The sequence below is a fragment of the Ahaetulla prasina genome, chromosome 5, assembly GCF_028640845.1.
Source record: "Ahaetulla prasina isolate Xishuangbanna chromosome 5, ASM2864084v1, whole genome shotgun sequence".
Classification (NCBI taxonomy): Eukaryota; Metazoa; Chordata; class Lepidosauria; order Squamata; family Colubridae; genus Ahaetulla; species Ahaetulla prasina.
The window spans coordinates 49,072,036-49,095,368 of NC_080543.1; the positions used below are offsets into that span (position 1 = coordinate 49,072,036).

The window sequence follows — 23,333 nt, forward strand, 5'->3', positions numbered from 1 at the left end:
TGACCTAATTCTGATCCAATCAAAGGAGTCTATCCAATTGTATAGTACAATTAAAAAGCACAGTAAAATATCGGCAGGCTGTTTTTACTAGGATTTGCTGGTGCAAATGTAATTTTTGTGTGAAATGCTAAAAAAAAATCACAGATAATAAACTACATGTTTTGAAAAAAATATTACAAGTTTGATTATCTGTTTCTTAACTCTTTAATATTAAATTAAAATCGTAATAGGCAAGGAGTCTGAACAATGTTACTGACCCATGGAGAGAGCATCATTCTATGAATAACATACTTGATACCAGAGTCCCAATCCTTCTTTTTTAATAGCCACATTTTACTCCAGTCTTGGAGAGCCAGATTTTGTGGGATTTGTTTCTTACCCATACATGTGAGCAGAAGTAAGAGGCAAATGGGAAAGGTCAAAACAAACAAGGGATGTATCCAGAATAAAAAATGTATTCCTGTTAAACTCCATTTATTTTTCTTGTCTATAAACAAATTTTGCTCTCATCTGTACATCTGTACCAAGTAGACATAAACTAATACTACTTGCATTACTGAATGCAAAAATAAATCAGCAGCTCAGTACAGAGAAGGGAGAACATAAAAACTGTGGCCTCAAACTGTGGACCCATTTGTATGTCAGGGTTCCAAATAACACCTCCAATGAAAGAAGACTCTGAGGCTTGAAGTTCCTCAAAGTTCCATTTTATTAGAGATGTCATATTGGCACATCTGGGGAAACCCGAATCTGTAAGTTTCCAGGCTTTCCCCACTCAAACAAAAGTCCAAGTCCCTGCCCAGCACCCACATGTCCATCACATGGTCCAATCAAAGCACCGTCCCAACTGGAGATGCCTCCCAGTCGCACCCCTCCTGATGCAGGGCAAGATGTCCTTGACTCTCTGAGAAAGGAATGTTATTATGACTATATATCACCCCTACTCCATACAATCCCCCTTCCCAGTTTTCCACAGCAGTAAATGTGGCAGGCCTGAAGGCCCAATGCAAAAGATGGCTTCCAGGCCTGACATTGTAGGGAACATGAGGCAAGGAAGCTGAAATTGCATAAAGACCAATAATACGTTTTTTTTCCTCTGAATTGAATATGGTAATCATGGCTTCTTCAGATCTATGCTGGTATGAAAACACCAAAGTCCAAAATCCCTTATGGAATTTCCCAATGGGGAGCACAGAATCTGATTTTTAGACTGCACTAATTTGATCAAATGTGATATCCAATGCCAACAGTTGTACAGAATGTATATCAGTGGTGGGTAGTGGCGGTGGTGGGCTCTGCCACCCACTCGGATGTCTCTGTGCATGCACAGAAGCGTCACGCACAAGCACACGCACAAGCACACGCACAAGCACACGCACATCCATGAATAAACCGGTAGCGGCCAAAATTGAAACCCACTACTGATGTATATGTACAGCAGAGTACCTACTACAGCATAGGAAAGAATGAGATTAGAACATAAATAGTATCCTGAAAGCTAATTAATCGTATTGTTAATATACTATTAACAATAGTATATTGTTAATATACTATTAACAATAGTAATAGTAAAACATACCCTGCCCATTTACTCACTTTAGTGCAAATATGTAAAACCAGCCTATAATCAGCAGCTAATTTCTTCATAAAGCAAAATGATAAGATTGGACTGGTGATACAAAACATGTACCAGGCCTAATTTATATGACTGAGAGGTGCCCTTTTTTCTCTTCAATTATCTGAAGTACTTGCAACATTCCCTACCCATCTATTTTCCTTGGCAAGTAGCGTCTGTTAATATCATAGTGAGCCTGAAGGATATGATTTGTTGTTATTTTTATGGCCATCCTATTCAAGGCTTTTAGTTCTGTTTGAGTCCAGTCCATTATTCCAGCTGTGCACCTAATGATTGAAATTGCCCAAATGTTAATTGCCTTGATGGTATTTCCTCCACTGACTTTGGACTTTAAGATCTTCTTTGCTCTCTTTATGTATTTACTTCTAGCATTTTTCTTGACTTTATATGCTTGATGTTGTCAGCTTCAGGGATGCTCAGTGTTTGTGATGATTGTCTTCATTGGACTCTTGATATTATTTCTATAGGATATCTTGATTTCTTCAGTTTTCACCATTTTACCCAATTTAATAATGACCATGGCACATTTGCCCAGTCCAAATACCATTGTAATATCTTGGTTCTATATACAAATAGTGTTGTGTAGTGATTCTATATCACTCTAACCCTATGAGCCACCGTGGCACAATGGTTAGAGGGCAGTACTGCAGGCTACTTCTGCTGCCTGCCGGCTGCCTGCAATTTCACAGTTCAAATCTCACCAGGTTCAAGGTTGACTGAGCCTTCCATCCTTCTGAAGTGGATAAAATGAGGACTCTAATTGTGGGGACAATATGCTGACTTTGTAAACTGCTTAGAGAAGGCTGTAAAGCACTGTAAAATGGTATATAAGTCTGTGCTATTGCTATTGCTATCAGATGGTGTTTTTCCATACACCTTCAAATCATCCATATAAAGGAGATATGATAGCCTGGCAGATTTTTTTGATGTCTGATAGCCATGGCCTGAGTTATCCAGAGGAATCAATGCAATGACAAACAGTGGTGATAATAAGTTTATTTGAAAGATTCCTCTCTTGATAGTAATGTACCCAATCTATCATCATTGACAAGCAACAGTGTCTTCCATTATGCCACCAATCTTTGTTCAAAACGTCTGATGTTTCCACTGACTCCTGTTACTCCTAGGCACTTGATTATCCAATCATGTGGCAGAGAGTCAAATGACTTCTTTAATCGATCCATGCTGCACTCAAGTTGGTCTTCTCTCTCTTGCAGTTTTCCAGAAGAGGAGCTGATTTTTTTCTTCTCCTGCATTTGGTCGGTTTTCTTTCTGTTCAGTTGGAAACGGCTTGTTTTCAATTAGATGCTATTGAGCTGCCTAAGTTACTAAACTAGTTAGCAATTTAAAAAATTGGCCCAGATAATTGGCCTGTAGTTGCCTGGGGCTGCCCCTTTTGGTGGATTTTCCATTATCAGGTTTTGCCAAATGTTAACCAATCTTTAGTTTTACCTCCTTGCAATATATTACTAAACTGCTAAGTAATGAGTAGACCAGTCAGGTATTTCAAAGAAATTCCTGCAATTATCTTCCCCTGGTGCTTCCCCTGGTTCTTGATCTTCCTTGCCCTTTTCTCCACATTTCTACTGTTATTACAAGTTCTTTCACTTCAGCTTCTTTTTTATTCTTATCCACTTCCTTTAACCAAGCTGGGTTCATGAATTCGGTTTGTCTCATATCTGTGCCAAGAACTGCACTTGTTTTTTTTTTCTTTATCAGGTGTTGATTTACTGCAGTCTCCCCATTGATGGCTTGGTAGAAATGTTTCTGATTGGATTGAAATAGGAGATTCTGCCTGTAGTTTGATATTTGAGCCTCTTATCTACTGATCTTCTTGATTATGGCTGTTATGTTCTGCTTTATTATTTCCAGTTATTCTTTGATCTTCCTTGTTATTAGGTGATATTTCTTGTTCATGTATTCTTGAGCTTCTTGTTCTTTAGCTTCTTTTCTTTTATTTGTTTTTAACTTACTCTGTTTTTCTGCTGTTCTAGATGCTTTGTTGTTATTTTAGTTCTACTTCTTTAGTTAGAAGGATTTTGTTCTTTTTGAGGAGAGGATTCCTAGTTTCACAATGAAACCAATTCAACAATTATGCTGGCTTCTTCTACTGCCAACTTCTCCTGATTTGTTTCTATAGTCTAATTGTATATGGCAAGACTCTCTTTGCTCTGGGTAGAAACCTTTGTAGTTCTTTCAAATCTATTTCTGTGAAAACTTTATTTTTATTATAAATCAACATTGATCTGCTAAATTCTGTTCTTTTATACCTTATGTTTTTTCCCCCAAATCACTTTTTATGGGCGAGACACTCTTTGTTTGACTCTTCAGATGAGACCTGTCTAGTATGCTTGAATCTCTGGCTTCAACCATCTTCCTTAGAGCAAACAAGCCCCAAAAACATAGAAAACTGATAGCAAAAAAAACCCCCAAAAAAACCCAGTAAGACCCACTATCAAGTTTGCCCTTTGATTTGTTTGTTTCTGTTTTCTTTCTATTTATTATTTTCATATTTCATATTATTTATTTATTTATAATTTTGTCAGATGATAGACATGTGTTTATCCCAAGCATGTTTAAACTCAGTTATTACAACAACAACAACAGCAGCAGCAGCAGCAGCAGAGTTGAAAGGGACCTTGGAAGTCTTCTAGTCCAACCCCCTGTCCATGCAGGAAAACCTACACCATTTCAGACAAATTGATTTTTGACCCACTACCTCTGCTGGAAGTTGGTTCCAAGCTTGGTTGGTTCCATATCAAAGTATTATCATATCTCAGATTTGTTTATATATAACCCAAGGTGGAGAACATATCTAATATTATTGCCACAATAACAAGTCTATGAAATATGCTGGACTGAAAGAGAGTGACTGGCCCAAAGTCACCCAACTGGTTTTCATGCCCAACGTAGGCCTAGAAATCACAGATTTCTGGTTTCTAGGCCAGCTCATTCACTACTACAGGAACTGGTTCTCTGATATTAAGCTTATAATAAAACATGAAATTAAACTGATATTAAAAAATGCAAGGTTTTTGGCTGAGAGATGGAGAGCTTTAAAACGGTTTGTTTCTCCAGAGAATCCTTTAGAGTGATTTGTTGCCATTATAATGTTTTCAATATTTACTTCCATTGTTTCTGTGACATGATGAACATAGTTGTTCAAAATGTGTGTTGGCAACTGACACTAATTATTGTCCTCTTCAGCACTACATTTACAAATACATTCTTTCCCTCTTCATCACACCCGAGCACTGCAGTTATTAGAGTGACGTATTTTCTCAAGCAAATGCTTTTTTTCAAATTTGCTTTTACATATTTAGCAATTATACCAGCATTAGGTACATTCTGAAAGTAATTTAATTTTGATAAAAAAACAATTGTTCTTCTACCTGAAATACCACATGACTTCTGGAAAATTCTTATATATCTTCCTGACATCTTTCTGCTTCAGAAGTGGAAAAAAACACAAGTTGTCAGCATGCTTGACTTATACAGACCAGTACAGAAAACTTGGTAAATGAGGTGGCAATAATAGAGAGATTGAGGGAATGTGATGTGATGTTGAGATTTTTAAGACAAATTCTGAGGTGAATACTCAGACACATATCTTGGGCTTTAAGAAGGTAGATTTTATTGAACTCAGAGCAACTATAAGTAGAATTCATGGTATATGTGGGATATGGAAATCTTCAAGATGTTAGGTTTGATATTGCATTTAAAGACCTACAATGAGTCATGTGCGAAAGTGGTAGGAAGCATCAATTATGATATTGTACCCACCGTCTTATTATATACTATGCAAGATGGTGGATACAATATCATGATTGATGCTCTCTCCCTCTCCCTCTCTCTCTCCTTAGTTATGTATGTGTATATGTGTACACACACACACACACACACAACTCTCCATGAAAACGAAAGGCAAAAAAAGCTAATATGAAAAGGAGCTTGAGATAGATAAAACTACCATATTGTAATAATTCCATTGTAAAGATGTCCAATGAAGGATAATAAAATAGAACCAGGAATAAATGTGGCCATGCAAAAAGCTTTTGAAATATATGAAAATAAAGAAGGATGGTTATAGGGGATAGAAAATGGGACAAATCACCAAGAAACAGTATACACTAATATAAAAACAGTGACAGAAATACTGAACATTGAAATACTAGGTATAAAGAAAAAAAAATAAACTTAAAAGAATATAAAAGAAGTAGAATATTATTGCTCAATGGAGATATTAAATTTTAACAAATAAAAGAAGTATTCAATCTGTATTGTTCCTTGGGTGTCTAAATAATATTTATAATTTTCTGAAACCACTTAATTTACTTTTCCATATGTAACTAGAATCTATTCCAAGGACACAGTCGGGAGGTATAGTTCCTAAATGTTATCCTTGACACCAAAACACAACAGTAAATCTCAGCTTTTCAGATTTGAGCCCCTTTGGGAATGGGCTTACCAACAAAAAAATTACAGACACAGCTTGGCTTGTTTGGATTCTAATACAGACAAAATTAAAAGTTTATGCATAGAGAAAATAATTTGCATTTTGTAGTCAAAGCCTTTATATAATCTATATTTATTGGACTTGCAGTATATGCCACCAAACCATATAGATTCAATAGCTCATAATAAGCTCCAAAATTACAACAGCCATTATGAAATTAAAAGGCCTATAAATATAACAAATCCACAATTACAACACTCATAAAATGTCCATTGCACCATGACAATAAATCATATAATAAGAATAAAATGTCCATCGCAGTAACATAAATAAAATGCTTATCATGCAAAAACTAAAAATAAGTCCATAGGCAGAATAAAACAGAGCTGGGTCAGCAATCTGTGGAGAAGGATTTAATTTTTATTCTTGCATGGAGCAAGGAGTGATCCTCAGGATCATAAATGACCCTTTCCAACTTTATAATTCCTTGTTTCTGTATACGTATCCCAGAGAAAAGAATGATATTTTCTTCAAATGTTTTTAGAGTAGCATCAACAGAATGTAATGCAAGTGCAGAGCTAACAATAGCTTATGTCTTTATTCAAGTATTTGAACATTTCACGAATCAGGGAACATCTTCACAAGACAGATGTGCAATCTATTGATCTGAAATTATTATGATGCTTAAGAGTGTGAAATGCAAAAGCATCCTCTGCTACAATAACTGCATCATTTGATTTGTTGTCTGGTTCTACAAAAATAAACTGTCAATTTTCTAGATGAATTCTTTCTTCATTTTGCTTTCTTGTGCTTTTCTGAGTCCGCATGAGACTGTAAATCAATACATAAAATTATTTGCCATGGAGCAAAATATATCAACTCTACTTATTAAATACTTGATTGTTTTTTCTCTCAACTATTTCAAAAATATGGATATTTGATTTTTAATTCTGCAATGAATCTGCAGTTTCAGTGTGACATCATGGGGGAAGAGAGTAGGAAAAAAAATTGTTTATGAATCACAAGTCTCTGCCTCCTAAACTGGCCTTTTCTGTTTACAAATATTTCTCCATGAGTGCAGAGAAGAGCAAGAAAGATGATTAAGGGGCTGGAGACTAAAATATATGAAGATGATTGCAGGAATTGGGTATGTTGAATTTAATGAAAAGAAGGTCTAGGAGTGGCATGGTAGCAGTGTTACAATATCTAAGGCACTGCCACAAAGAAAAGAGGGTCAATCTATTCTCCAAAGTACCTGAAAGTAGGACAAGAAGCAATGGATGGAACCAGTTAAGGAGAGAACTAACTTAGAACTAAGGAAAAATTTCCTGACAGTTAAACATTAATCAGTGGAATGACTTGCCTCCAGAAATTAATGGTGCTCCAACAGGGGAGGTTTTTAAGAAGAAACTGGAAAATGGTACAGGGGTTTGGGCTAAAAGACCTCCAAGGTCCTTTCCAACCCTGCTATTCTGATATTCTTTAATTATTCCCAAAAATCTCCAATCTGAACCTGATCTTCTTTAACTAACCTGCTTTGTAGGTTAAATATAGCATCATCTCTATTTATTTATAAATAGTACATAGTTAGTACATAAATGTCCTTCCTGCATCGGTGAGGGAACATGAGAGATAAAGTATCTTTCCCAGGGATTTGAATACTTTATGATTGCAAGGTAGAAATGTCACCAAAAATGTGCTACTATAGTATTATTTATAAAGGAATAGTCATTGAATAGCATGCTTTTGTCTGTAATTTGTGGTAGGATCACTTTTATTAAATTCAAAGCCTGAACAAAACAAGAGAAAGTGGCCATGGATTAAATGCTATCACAAACATAACCAGAGATAATTATGGATTTATTTTCAATTGCAGTAGCTGTATTATTATCGTACAGCGTAATACATCATCAGATATTTTCTTCATGATAGTGATTTAATGCTTCTAAATTATAGTCTGCAGACCAGAATTTAAGATTTCAGTTAGGCATTTAAATGGCAATTGCAGAAACATTGTGATATATGTCAGGTATTACAAACTCTCTATTACAAGTTTAAAACAGCACACTGGCACAGCTTTTCTAACGCTTTCATCCACCCACTCCCTTCTATCTGGAAGTGAATAGCCCATGCTGCTTCCATTACATTTGTATATTAATAACAGGATCACAGAATTTTAAATACATTATAATATTCAAAATGATACCAGCTGGATGGTAGGTTATTAGCTATTATAAAACACAACAGGGGAGTTTTTAAAAAATTCAAGAGAGGGAAGGTTAGATGTCTTTACTTATTAACAAAGATCCTGACTAACAGAGGAACTGCATGATATATATGGAGCCGACCTATATGCTGAATTTTATCGCTTTCCGCCAAATGTGTATGTGAAACAATTCAATGAAAGAGAAAGATAGGGGGAAACACACATACAAAAGAATTCTGATGTCTTGGCATTTATTTTAAAATTCCAAGTTCTCACAAATCCTACTTTACTGTATGTTTGCAAAAGCTTAATTTAGCTCTTAAAAATGATAATAAAAACACATTCAATACAGAAACACTGTCCAGTTTAGAAAAACATAAGAAAATTATTGTGTCAAATTTTAATAAAAATGGGCATATGGCCTAGGATTTTCAAATTGAACTTCATGTTTGCTGTTAAAAAATTTCAGTAGATAACATTTCTGTTTTTAGCATTAATGGACCAGAAAAATAAATAGATGTTGTATTGAAAACATCAAGGACAACTTAGTGACTAAGAGACATTCTTTGTATAATTCAGCATATACACACGCGCACACACACACACATCGTGAATTTACTGGCAATATGTATGTACACAGATAATGTATGTTTATTAATTATATAATGTGTATCTGACCCAACTCATTTATTTAAAATAAAAAGAGCATGACTTGTTAGTTGAAAGCCTTAAAAATTGTTCCTCTCCAATATTTCATTTTCTATGAGGTAAAAGGGAGACAAAACAGAAAACAACTTCCATTGACCCTGATTTTACTTTTTGAAAATGACTATAAAGCTTTGATCTATGTCAGGATGAAGAAGAAATAAGAATAACATTTTGTGTCTGTCCGATTTCTGTACATCAATGTAAGTACTGAGCATTACCAAAGTAGCTGCCTTATATGCTCAGTATTTGTTAAATCTGGAAGGGGATGATTACGCATATTGAAGTCCTGTTCTCTCATCTACAATATGACCATGTTTATCTGGAAACCTGAACTGGAAATAAAATAGCATTTGACTAGATGTACTTTCAGGGGAGTTGAATTAGGGTTCTGATAGTACAGAAATCAACCAAATTACTACATCAAGATTTCTGGGACTGTTGTCATTCGGATACAAAACTTCTCTATACATTACACTCACCCTCTACATCTAACAAACTTTTGAATATGTGTACCCAAAAAGTTAGTATACATGTGCATGGTTGTTTTCAGTGAGTTAAAATGGGATCTTCGTTTTTTTGAGGCTGTTCAGTTCATTTTTGAAAAGGTCTGAATTTTGTTTTGATATTTGATTATTTATATGTCCCTTTTTTACAGCTAATAGTTACACTGCATATCATATATCAACATTGCTGCAAAATCAAAATTGCTTTGTGCTGAGCATACCAGTTTTCATATACAACTCCCTGAACACACTGTCAATGTAGTCAATCCAGTTCCATTTCATGTCAGCAGAATGCAGGAAAAGACAATATCTGGTCTTCCTAAAACAGAAAAACTGAGATAGTCAAGCATACCACAAGTTATACAGCAATGAGAAAGAGCTTTTGATGGATGTTTTTTGTACCATGACTGTATTAAAAATGAACTATTTGAAATGCTCTGAAAATTCTGCTATAGAACAGTATAAACAACAGAGCTATAGACAATGAGATGTTTTGTCATCCAAATCTTCTGATTTCCCTTGAAAACACAATCAAAATTGATTCAGACTATTGGGATTATGAATCTACAGAACCTCCTGACAATCAGCAGTTATTAACCAAAGTGCTGTCAAGTGCCAGGAAAATCAGGTTATAATGGGTATAAAGATTTATTGCAAGCTTAAGATATCTACAAGAATCTGAACTACTAACGGCCAAAGAAAATTGGCAGTAGATAAGAGTAGAAATTCAAGGTGGGATGGACTTAGATCTCTTTTGGGCATGAAGGGATTCATGACTGATGATGTGTTTGACCTCTCCCTTGGGCTCAGTCAGGTCATTTCCTAGATGTGTTAATTAATAGCTAAGGCCAGAAAATTATTCACTAAATGCTATTTAGGCATTTCTTTTTTCTTCTCTTTAAAAAATAGAAAATTGTTATTGCTCAATTTCAGCACAGTGGTTTCCCAATGAAATATAAGATGGCAAGCCCTTACCCATAGCATCAAATAGTTGACATACAGTTGTATATCAGTCATTTATGGCAAACCTCCCTCCCAGGCTGAAGGTAATCAACAACTGGCAGATGACCTGAATGAGTTTTACTGCAGGTTTGAAAGGAAACTACAGCCACCTATCTCCACAACCCCCATCTCAGACACACCAACAACAGCCAAGCCTCCTACAACTGACCCCATTTCATTGGGTTCACAACCCCTAGTGATCACAGAAAAAGAAGTGCAGGACCTATTTCACAGACAAAAGCCAGGAAAAGCTCCAGGCCCAGACAAGATAACTCCTTCTTGCTTAAAAGTCTGTGCTGACCAATTGGCCCCCATCTTCACCCATATTTTCAATAAATCACTAGAGATGTGTTATGTTCCTTCTTGCTTCAAACGCTCTACCATTATCCCAGTGCCGAAGAAGCCCACCATCAAGGAACTGAATGACTACAGACCAGTTGCTTTAACATCTGTAGTCATGAAAACCTTTGAAAGGCTAGTGCTTTCCTACTTGAAAATCATCACGGATCCACTGTTAGACCCTTTGCAATTTGCATATCGAGCAAATAGATCAACAGATGATCCTGTTAATATGGCTCTGCACTACATCTTACAACATCTTGAGTCTCCAAAGTCCTATGCAAGGGTCCTTTTTTGCAGACTTTAGTTCAGCATTCAATACCATCATTCCAGACATTCTTCTAACTAAGCTAAACCAGCTACAGGTACCGGAACAGGCTTGTAAGTGGATCGCAAGCTTCCTAACAAACAGGAAGCAGCAGGTGAAGCTAAGCAAGATCACATCAAATACCTGTACAATTAGCACAGGGGGCCCCCAAGGCTGTGTGCTCTCCCCACTTCTCTTCTCTCTGTATACCAATGACTGCATCTCCAATGATCCATCTGTTAAGCTACTGAAGTTTGCAGATGACACAACAGTGATTGGTCTCATTCGAGACAATGACAAATCCGCATATAGACGAGAGGTCAAACGACTAGCCTTGTGGTGCAACCAAAACAATCTGGAACTGAACACACTCAAAACCGTAGAAATGGTGGTAGACTTTAGGAGAAACCCTTCCATACTTCCACCTCTCACAATACTTGACAACACAGTATCAACAGTAGAAACCTTCAAATTTCTGGGTTCTATCATATCGCAAGATCTCAAATGGACAGCTAACATCAAAAACATCATTAAAAAAGGACAACAAAGAATGTTCTTTCTGCGCCAACTCAGTAAGCTCAAACTGCCCAAGGAGCTGCTGATTCAGTTCTACAGAGGAATTATTGAGTCTGTCATTTGCACCTCTATAACTGTCTGGTTCGATTCTGCAACCCAACAAGAACAATCCAGACTTCAGAGGATAATTAGAACTGCAGAAAAAATAATTGCTACCAACCTGCCTTCCATTGAGGACCTGTATACTGCACGAATCAAGAAGAGGGCCGTGAAAATATTTACAGACCCCTCGCATCCTGAACATAAACTGTTTCAACTACTACCCTCAAAACGACGCTATAGAGCACTGCACACTAGAACAACTAGACACAAGAACATTTTTTCCCCAAAGGCCATCACTCTGCTAAACAAATAATTCCATCAACACTGTCAAACTATTTACTGAATCTGCACTACTATTAATCTTCTCATAGTTCCCATCACCAATCTCTTTCCATTTATGACTGTATGACTATAACTTGTTGCTGGCAATCCTTATGATTTATATTGATATATTGACCATCAATTGTGTTGTAAATGTTGTACCTTGATGAACGTATCTTTTCTTTTATGTACACTGAGAGCATATGCACCAAGACAAATTCCTTGTGTGTCCAATCACACTTGGCCAATAAAAATTCTATTCTATTCTATTCTATTTAGTGTATTGGATCTGCATCGTTAGTTGAAAAGCATTTATCTTTAAAAAATTATACAATTTTATTGAAAGTTTTAAAAACAAAGGTAAAAAAATACTAACCATATAGAATAAGAAATAAAAAAGAAAAAGAGAGAAATCAAAGAGAGCTAAAAGTGCAAGAAATAAAAAAGAAAAACAGGAAAGAAAAAGATACAACGTGCCAAACTTTACAGCAGTTAGAAGTATAATTATAAATTTACCTTTCTCTAAAGTTACACCATGATTCTCTTCTTTTTATACTATCTAATCTTTAAAAAATCATTATAAAATTGAGGATCAAAATATATTTCAAACTGTATAACTTAATCAGAGAACTCAGAAAAAAAATGAATATAGCCCAAACTATTATTATATACTGAATTTTTCTTGCAAAAGAGAAAGAAGACACTTTCAGATAAAAACTGAATAAAATTACAAAAAAAAGTTATCATGGACTATAACTGGAAGCAATCAATCTTGCATGAAATAAAGGCTGACTTTTGTTGTGAGATGATGATCAGTAAGCAGAAAGTCATACTCTCAAAACGACGCTATAGAGCACTGCACACTAGAACAACTAGACACAAGAACATTTTTTCCCCAAAGGCCATCACTCTGCTAAACAAATAATTCCATCAACACTGTCAAACTATTTACTGAATCTGCACTACTATTAATCTTCTCATAGTTCCCATCACCAATCTCTTTCCATTTATGACTGTATGACTATAACTTGTTGCTGGCAATCCTTATGATTTATATTGATATATTGACCATCAATTGTGTTGTAAATGTTGTACCTTGATGAACGTATCTTTTCTTTTATGTACACTGAGAGCATATGCACCAAGACAAATTCCTTGTGTGTCCAATCACACTTGGCCAATAAAAATTCTATTCTATTCTATTCTATTTAGTGTATTGGATCTGCATCGTTAGTTGAAAAGCATTTATCTTTAAAAAATTATACAATTTTATTGAAAGTTTTAAAAACAAAGGTAAAAAAATACTAACCATATAGAATAAGAAATAAAAAAGAAAAAGAGAGAAATCAAAGAGAGCTAAAAGTGCAAGAAATAAAAAAGAAAAACAGGAAAGAAAAAGATACAACGTGCCAAACTTTACAGCAGTTAGAAGTATAATTATAAATTTACCTTTCTCTAAAGTTACACCATGATTCTCTTCTTTTTATACTATCTAATCTTTAAAAAATCATTATAAAATTGAGGATCAAAATATATTTCAAACTGTATAACTTAATCAGAGAACTCAGAAAAAAAATGAATATAGCCCAAACTATTATTATATACTGAATTTTTCTTGCAAAAGAGAAAGAAGACACTTTCAGATAAAAACTGAATAAAATTACAAAAAAAAGTTATCATGGACTATAACTGGAAGCAATCAATCTTGCATGAAATAAAGGCTGACTTTTGTTGTGAGATGATGATCAGTAAGCAGAAAGTCATACTCTGGACATGTGATGCAAGCAGATGATAGGTTAGAAAAAAATTACTATGCTTGGCAAAGTTGAAAAAAAATACATTTGCTCCTGCATTTTACCATGATATCTTCCCATCTCAGCCCAAGAATGAGACCGACTTAACTTACTTTACAGTACAGCTGTTAAAGTACAATTCCATCCTTTGTTATTATACTATTCAAGCGGAGCCTGAAGATATAGTATACAATCTGTTAGACTTTGTCATCCATTACATTTGAGAGAAGTCAAGTGACTATAGCAATTTTATGCTACTATAGTTTTCTGCCAACTCATATAAGTGGATGCCACTTCAAGTCAGCAGTTATGAAACCGATGAATTAACATATTCCATAGATGGAAGTAAGGAGAAAACTGATTGCTAGATTTTTGTTTTTTCTTCTTCCAGTAAGGAACAGGTAATGACTGAAGTTCTCATAACAAACTTAAATATTAGAGTCATTAAAGTAATCTCTAATAGTTCTACTCACTTGACCTGTGTTTTATAGCCAGTCACACAATCAGGAATAATATATATTTTGAACAGATTCCTAATATCTATTTCATTGAATCTAATTCAATAATAATAACAGAACCTGTAACCTTATTTTTGAAAAGTAAAATAAAGTGAAACCTTCCAAATATAAGACTTGCAAAGGAATTCAGGATAATTGTGTAGTCTTAAAAACAAGAAATAACATTTGGCAGTTGGCATCACAAATAACATGCAAATTACTGCTAAGAATTCAATTCTTTGTAAAAAAAATAATTGTTCAAACAAATACCAGAACACATCTGCTCTCTTAAAAAATTAACTATGCCATTTAAATCATATTTTTAAGTTTAGTTCAAAAATGTTTAATTATTAGAGAGTTATCTGTGCAGTTTCCAAGAAAGGATTAAAAGTACTGCAGTGCTTTTATGCTTCAAATTTCAGTCTTGCTCACATTTTAAATTTTAAGAGGATTATATTTCTAATTATTTGGGTGATAGGAGCATTATATCTTTCATTGCTAAAATGAGAAGTCCCTGAACTTAATGTCAAGATGGATTCTACTCAATCTTCTTATAAAAAGTTGTTCCTTTTAATAGATAATACAGACATCTATGTAGTTGCAACAGTTTTAAATCTGATTCGAAGTATTGCTTGAAAATGTTATGCATAGAAGAAATCTTTGCTAATGGAATGTAACCAGCATTTTGTCTAGTAAATTCCAGCAAACTATATAATATGTAAAGTTATTTTTTTTGCATTCCCAGGTAGGATGCATGCATGGTGGATTTAGTTTAAGGTAGCTGACCTCTTTAGTATGTAACTATTTATAACATTACAGCACTTTTTTCCTGTTTTCTAAAAGAAATGGAAGAGAAGAATTCACTGCTGATGCTTCATTCTTGATCCAATTTTCAAACAATTGTCATATAAATAAGTCTTTTATCATTTCATTGACCAATAGCTTTCTTGAGCAAAAACAAATAAATATCACATTCCCAAATGTAAAAGAAAAAAAAATCACACACACACACACACGGGGTGGGGGGATGCAAAATCTACTTTTCAGAACTGTGTGAATAGAAAAATACATATATATTGTAGATCTGCTTGTGTTTGTTATGATGTGCAAATGCACCTAGAAAATGGACATATTATAAAAAATGGTACAAGTGTATCTATGTGTGAGAAAAAGAACTGAGAGAAAGTGAATGAAAATGTGCATGAATTTTACTATGAATGTTCTGAAATAAGTTGTTTTAAATCAAAACAAGCTGGAAACATTATCTTAATGTGTATTTAGTACAACCAAGGTAGCTGCAATTGCTGAGGACATACAATGACAGAACAATGACTTTGTTCTTTCAAAAGCAAGTGAATGTTGTATTCTTGTTTACTATTAGGTATTTTGGACACAGCAGACCATGAAAATAAACATAAATATAGAAGACTGAGCCTGCTATTCATTTAGAGTGTTTTTACAGTATATTTAATGTACATGTGCATGTCCATGCATGCAAATATGTGTGCACAATGAGGACCATTGAATTACAATCTACAATCGTTACCTAATATCAAATATACTGTAGCTCTTAGGACCAAAAGAAAATTATCAGTTCTGGAATACAGATGTTAGTGTACTCATTTAATGTATCCAGTGACAAAAAATAATATACAGAGGATATAAATATTTCTCTATATACATCCCCAGGCTACCCATGGAGGAATGTATTATTTTCAATACAAGTCCATTTCTTTCTTTCTCCCATACTAAAACTTGTAGGAGAAAATTCAACAGAAGAGGAAGATTTGATAATAATTTGGGAAGTTATTTCTTATCAGGTTTTGTATTATGTGGTCATGGGTTTCCAACTGAATGTGCTTATGTTATGCTTATAGGATAAACTGGCAGCTTACCTTGATTAAGACTCTACATCTTGGTTAAGATGGTACAGCTATCAAATAATCGAAAGAACTGAACAACAACAACAACAACAACAATAATAATTTAATTTTTATAATTTAATTTTTATACCACCCTTCTCCCGAAGGACTCAAGGCGGTTCACAGCCAAGTAAAAACAACAGTAAATAAATGCAATACAAATAAAATCAATAATTAAAAAACTTATTCAGTTTGGCCCCGATTTAAAATACATTTAAAAACCATAACCCATTAAAATTTAAAAACCCAATAATAAAAATTCTAAAAATTCTATGCCAATCCTGCATGGAAGAATAGATACAAGAATTCATGGGCCCCCATATGCATTATTTTTATTCACCTTTTCAAAATACAGTTAATACACTTAATGACTGACCACTTAGTGACTTTTTGATGTTACGAATGACACTCCCCAAAGCTTATGACCCCAAAGCTTATGACCCTTATGACCCAGTTCTAGAGTCTGATGTCTGCACACACAAACACACACATACACCATGGTTACAGGATCACAATTTGGGTAGTTGGCAACAGAGGTGGGTTTCACATAATTTTACCACCAGTTCGCCGTGCACTGGAAATGTGAGTGCGTCTTCTCACACATGCAGCTTGCACGCATGTACGTGGGTTAGAAAACATGGCTAAATAGGATGGGATAGTGCCGGGGTAGGTGGGCAGGCCCACCCACAGGTCACCACTACCAGTTCGACCGAACCAGTCCTATCTGCCTGAATACCACTACTGGTTGGCAATCAACTTACCTTTACAACTGTTGCAGTGTTCTTTGGTCACATGACCATGATTTGCTCTTGCACGCGGCTTGCACACATGCCTGCGGCATAGCAAACATGGCTAAATAGGACAATATAGTGCCGGGGCGGGTGGGCAGGCCCACCTGCAGGTCGCCACTACCGGTTCACCTGAACCGGTCCGAACCAGCTGAATGCCACCACTGGTTGGCAATCAACTTACCTTTACAACTGTTGCAGTGTTCTTTGGTCACATGACCATGATTTGTGACACTTTTTGTTGATTTCTGGCCTTTTCAGCTGGTTTCCAACAAAAAATACACAAAGGAATACATGGATTTATTAACAGTTGCAGCCTTTTCTTTATGAACAGTGCATTCAGTTAATGAATGTGGCATTGACTTCATGATCATGGCATATGCATAATGACTGCCACAAAAAAAATCTGGTCCGGTCATGTGAATGCCTTGCCTTAACAATTATCATGACTTATGACAGAAATTCCAGGCTCCATTATGAACATAAGTCAAGGACTATCTGTATATCAGAACACCTTTATACTTTTGGGAAAAGTGACTGTGAATTAGTATTTCAGTTGAAATAGTAATTCTATTTCAGTTTTGTATTATTTAATACTTTTGGTTTTATATAGGAGACAAAGTACATACTGTATCCACAAGATGCTTATATATAAAATATATTCATCTTTAGAGAAACAGTTTTTAGATTTGTACCCTCTTCAAAGAAAGTTAACATCAGCTGTTCGGATTTCACACTTCAAATTTATTTTAAGATGCTTCTAGTTTATGGTTTTCATAGTAAGAACATACTGTTTCATATTTCCACCTCCTTAGCAATAATAAGTTTTCAGAACAGTTGATTAAGCTTAAACAGTTGCTTAATTTTCTTGCAAAGGAAAAGTAAATATATTTTAAGGGTTTTGAATGTATAAATAGATATTACAAAAAGTTTGCTTGAAGAGAACTAAACATTTATTGTCAAAAGCATCAGAAGGGATAATAAACTGGTCAGTCTGAAGGAAGTAGCATTATACACATAGTTAGAGTCACATCCTTACATTTTTCATCTCTAATGTAGTATAAAATCATGATATAAACTTAGCCTAATAATAAACTAGCACATGTCAATATACAGTACATGAATTGTTACTTAGAAACAGGTAACTGCAGCTATACATAAGTAATTTATGTTTAAAAAAAATGTTTAACCACTAAATATTTATTTTTTAAAAGTATTTTATTTTTCAAGTCAAACATCTCTGCAAAAATAAAAGGTGTTTCCTTGTATTTAATGTACACATAGTTTAGAGTATTCAGAGACAAAAACCAGGTTGATTTTTATGATATATTTTAGTTCTGAAGACATTATATGTGGAAAAGTATCCATCCATCACAATTTTTGCAATATAATATAATATATTCTATTATAAACATAAATATTTTTTTTTCTTTTGAATGTCTTTTAATAAAATAATACAGCTATATTTAATGCTATTTATACTGTTCATTTCTTTATTTCTATACTTTTAAAAATTATGTGTAAATATAAACATATATTAAGGGTATCAAAAATTTATTTTCAATAACCAATCAGTTATGGTGAGAAATAATTAAGTTGTCATCTCTGTTCAGTAATTGGGGCAAGTATCCCCACAGGAAAATTTGGTATCTCTTTATAATAGTCAGCTATTACATTATTAATTTGGTCTGTATTTTTTAAAACAATTCTTCCTTTTATTATCACTGTCCGCTTGTAGCACATCTTCTCTATTTTGACTGGTGAGCTAACATCACACTCTCTATAATAATGTTTCTATGCAATGGACTTAGTTTACACTATTTAGCCTGTCAGATTCTCTTTTATGTACAACCCTTCCTTGTCTACATTTGCTGCTGTGCTTTGAAGAACCTGCTTTAAAGCCTGACAGCCTATTTAAATAAACATTTCTGGATCAATGTCAGAGTGAAAAGTGCTATAGCAAACCTTTTAAATCAGTCCTTCTTAAGCATGAGGTCAGATATTATCAGCACAATAGGGCTTATCTGAAGCATGCTAGAAGGACTCCCAAGAAACTTCCATTATTTGAATGCCTTAATTTGAGTTAGATATTCATCAATGGCTGTAAGGTAACATTATGAACATGAAATGGAGCAATAGACTGAATATAAAGTTTTCGGTAAAGAAGAAGAGAAGAAAGATAACCTCTACTAATGAATAACAACCATTCTTTTCTTATCTTGTCCATTCTTGAGGATGCGGAACTACTTTTACTAAAAACCAGGGAAGAATTGGAGAGAAATTTTACACACCATAACTTTATTTACTGCAGTATTTGCTATAGGAATGAAAATACTATGTGAAGCGCAGTTCCAAGTTTGACTTACTTTTACAAATATATGTTTCCCTGGATAATGTTGCAGGATCCAAACTGGATTGGTTACCAGGAGCAGAGATTTAGTCTTTTGAGTTTACGGACTCGGGCTGGAACCCATCCGCAGGGAACTTCTCTCTACTGGTAGCCTTACTTTTGTTCATAAATCCCAAGTTACTAATACATATAATGATCCAACACTGATACAATTAAATTATTGGCATGCTAAAAATGGAAAAGGTTTAGTTTTTAGCAGGTATTTATCTATCTATTGTATTTTTCAGATTATAAGACACACTTTTCGCCCCTAAAAGAGGGTGAAAATCTGGGTGCATCTTATACATCAAATGTAGCCCTGCCCACCTGCTGGCCCCCAGCCTTTGGCCTCTGCCTCTCAGCAATTTACCTCCTTGCACCAAACAGCCAGCAGCCCCTTTCAGCTTCAGCATAGCCTGATTAGCACAAGCAGCTGATTGTCGGTTGGATCAGCCTCCTACCCTCAGCTGTTTCAGGCTACAGGGATTGCCAATGCCTATTGCTGCTGTTTGCTGCAAGGAGGCAAATTGTTGGGAAGCAGAGGCAGATTTTTTTCTTGTTTTCTTCCCCGAAAAAAGGTAGGTGTGTTCCCCCCCCAAAAAAGGTAGGTTTCCTCCCCCAAAAAAGGTAGGAGCATCTTACACTCCAAAAAATACGGTATCTATCTATCTATCTATCTATCTATCTATCTATCTATCTATCTATCTATCTATCTATCTATCTATTACATTTATATAGCCGCCCATTTTTTAACCAACTCTGGGCTACTCCCAGTTATAAATACACAGTTATATCCAATGTGGGTATTTATGAGCAAGACCCTCTGTAGAGTGAGCCAGTGTCCCTCAAAGCATTCATAATCCACCCTTCAATTTTACAGTTTCAGATATCTATGTTCAAACAACTGTGGCAAAAATGTAGTCTCTGGTTACTGCGAAGGCAATCTTGATGTTGTTCCTGAACAGAGATAAATATTTTTCAAGCAGAAAAGACTATGCAACTAATGAATTATTCCAGAATCTGAAAAAAGAACTGAGACATGGAAACTCTTCATGGAGATTATCTGGAAAGCTTAAAAAGTAGAAATGTGAATGTAGCGTTATCACTGAAATTAATGAATTCCTCCACCTTAAAGCACAAAATAAAGAATTATCAGTGCTACTCAAAATTCTTACCACAGTTTTCAGTGCCAATAAAGATTATACAACAAAGATCACATATACCAATATTTGGAGGAAAAAAATACAAAGATAAATCAGAAACTATGTCATTTTAGCAATATTCATAATAAGGCATATATAAAAATAACCACAAACCATATATCATCATAATATGACGGCAATGATACAATTATGTAATGATAGCATGGAATTTAATTTACCTTTATCATCTGTGTGGTGCTTTTATGGTGCATAATGTGTCATTTGCCTTTGACCCACTGAAGATGCAGTGTCATTTTCAAAGATAATTCAGTAATTATAATTATCAACAAAGTTATTTACTAGACATATGGGTGATTTTATTCTAACAGCTGCTAATAGTAATGTATTACAGATGGGATTTTACATATTCAGCAGTGAAGTTAATAGAGATATGATACTACAACATTACTGCAGAATGACAATGTGCTCTTTGAAACAGACAAAACTCATGCATAGACAAAAGCACTTTTATGTACTAATTTGTTCTAAATAGCCTAGTTTTACTACAACTTCAGAGCAAGCTGTTTTCCATCCTGCAAAGACAGAAATGGTCAGTTCAAAGGGGAAAATATTTTTAGCTAGTAGATTAAGTACAGATACATAATTTACACTTCACTCTCACCAGGACAGCTTTATGACACAGCAAATGCTAATCTTAATATTTACAGGTAATCCTTGAATTACAACAGAAATCAGGACTGCAATTGTCATTGCTAAAGCGATGCAGTTATAAAGCATGATATCACATGGCCACTTAACTTAGCAACAGCAATCCATATAGTCCCAATTGTTGTAACCCAAGATATGTGGGTTCTTAAAGGGAAGTGAAGGAGAGCCAGGTAAGAAGCAGGACAGTGCAACAGGGGGATTGGGGAGATCCAAAGCAAACAGCATGTGGGTTTTAGGCATAAGCTCAGGAATTCTAGGTAGGAAGGTGTGGGGAGATGCAAGCACTGGGGGGCTGAAGAAAGAGGTTAACTTCTTATGTACACACCTGTTGTATGTGTACAAGTGCAAGAAGGCCTGTAAAGATGATATAGGATATGTGTGTGTGTTGTGTGTGAGACCAAGGAACAAGGGCACATATGCATGCATGCATGCATGTGAGTTCAGAAAAGACATGAAAGAGAATGCAGGGTGAATACATATTTGAGTATTAATGCAGGGAGACCTGGAAGGAGAGTGCTGGTGATGTATATGTACAGATGTAAGTAGGTCACAGAAGGAGGACATGGGAAACGTGAGTGATTGGGAGAGGATTACATAGGGTATATAAGTAAGGAAAGGCTGGAGTGGGGGGTTGGGGGAAAAACTTGCAAGCAACTTGCAACCTTCCCTGCCAACTTCCCCATTGATTTTGCTTGTCGGAGGTCAATAGGGAAGGTGGCAAATGCTGATCTTAGGAACAAATGGTCATATATGCAAATTGGTTGCAAAATACTCAAATTTTGTTCATTGACCACAGGGGCACTGCAATAGTTGTAACTTGGAAATGACCAGAAAAGGACTGTAGAGATATTAATCTCTACATTCAGCAATCTTGCTGAACCTCAACTGAATGAATGTTCATAATTCATAGATTGGACTTCCTCTAGTAGACTGAAGTTCTCTCTCACTTCCAGACCTTGGCAAAAAATAAAATAGTGCAGGTGTTTTTCAGGACATCCAGTTGCAGCTGCTTGTCAGTTGCTGATTAAAGCAAATAGGATGTCCTTTTCTGTGTTTACACAGAAGAAAGAAAGGAATGACTGAAAAAAATGGAGGATTTGAAAAACAGAACCAGGGAGAAAAATTTGTATCATTGTTTAAGAGCTTGGCTACCATATCTCTGTTATGACCCAGGTGGTCAAGGCAAGGCAGGCCTCTAGAGCAGGGGTGTCAAACTTGATCCCATTGTGGGACGCATCAGGAGTTTGTCCTTGGTGGGGCAATGGTGGGCATTACCTGGTCGTTGTGGCCCACTGGGTGGGCATGGCTGGCTGGGCTCAGGGTGGCAGGAGCCAGTTTCTTGCCATCTCTGGGATGGCCCTACAGGTCAACTTGGCAGCCTATCATGGGGCAGATCCAGCCCACAGGCTGTGTGTTTGACATGTCTACTCTAGAAAGTTCTTTATTTCGCTTAACAAATGTTCTAGTCAATGGCCCTCCAATGACAGGTAAGACTCCATCCCGATGCTACCCTAAAGGCAGCCACCCTCAGTCTCCCAAACATAACCCTTGTAGTACAAAGAAATTCCACAGAGTAGGAGCATGCTCACACTCAAGTTCAGGGTTCCAAGTCCAAGCCATAAGGAAGAGTCCAGGCACAAAACAAGGGCAGTCCTCAAGACAAGAAACAGGTCCCAGATAAGAAGCAGTGACAAAGGCATAATGAAGCAAAGGCCAAATGTAGGCCATAAGAGAAAGGCTAGGTCAAAACAAAATGCAAAGAGCAATCACCCGTATCTTCAATAAATCGCTAGAGATGTGCTCTGTTCCTTCTTGCTTCAAATGCTCTATATCATCCCAGTGCCGAAGAAACCCACCATCAAGGAACTGAATGACTACAGACCAGTTGCTCTAACATCTGTAGTTATGAAAACCTTTAAAAGGCTAGTGCTGTCCCACTTGAAAACCATCATGGATCCACTGTTAGACCCCTGCAAT

The 23,333-nt window shown here is 35.5% G+C and overlaps 1 protein-coding gene across 2 annotated transcripts in view; it reads right to left on the minus strand.

Annotated features, from left to right (window-relative positions):
• The window catches only part of ROBO2 (roundabout guidance receptor 2), a 668,594-nt gene that overhangs the window by 598,002 nt on the left and 47,259 nt on the right, over positions 1 to 23,333 (minus strand). Inside the window, exons 1-2 of one of the 2 annotated variants that reach the window (XM_058184861.1) lie at positions 14,003 to 14,074; positions 9,731 to 9,828 (exon numbers count right to left, since the gene is read on the minus strand). The exons of the other annotated variant lie outside the window; for it this stretch is intronic. Coding sequence (XP_058040844.1) covers positions 9,731 to 9,828; positions 14,003 to 14,034 — 130 coding nt within the window. The 5' untranslated portion in view covers positions 14,035 to 14,074. Of the gene's footprint in view, positions 1 to 9,730; positions 9,829 to 14,002; positions 14,075 to 23,333 lie in introns of those variants that run through there. 2 annotated transcript variants of the gene reach the window in all.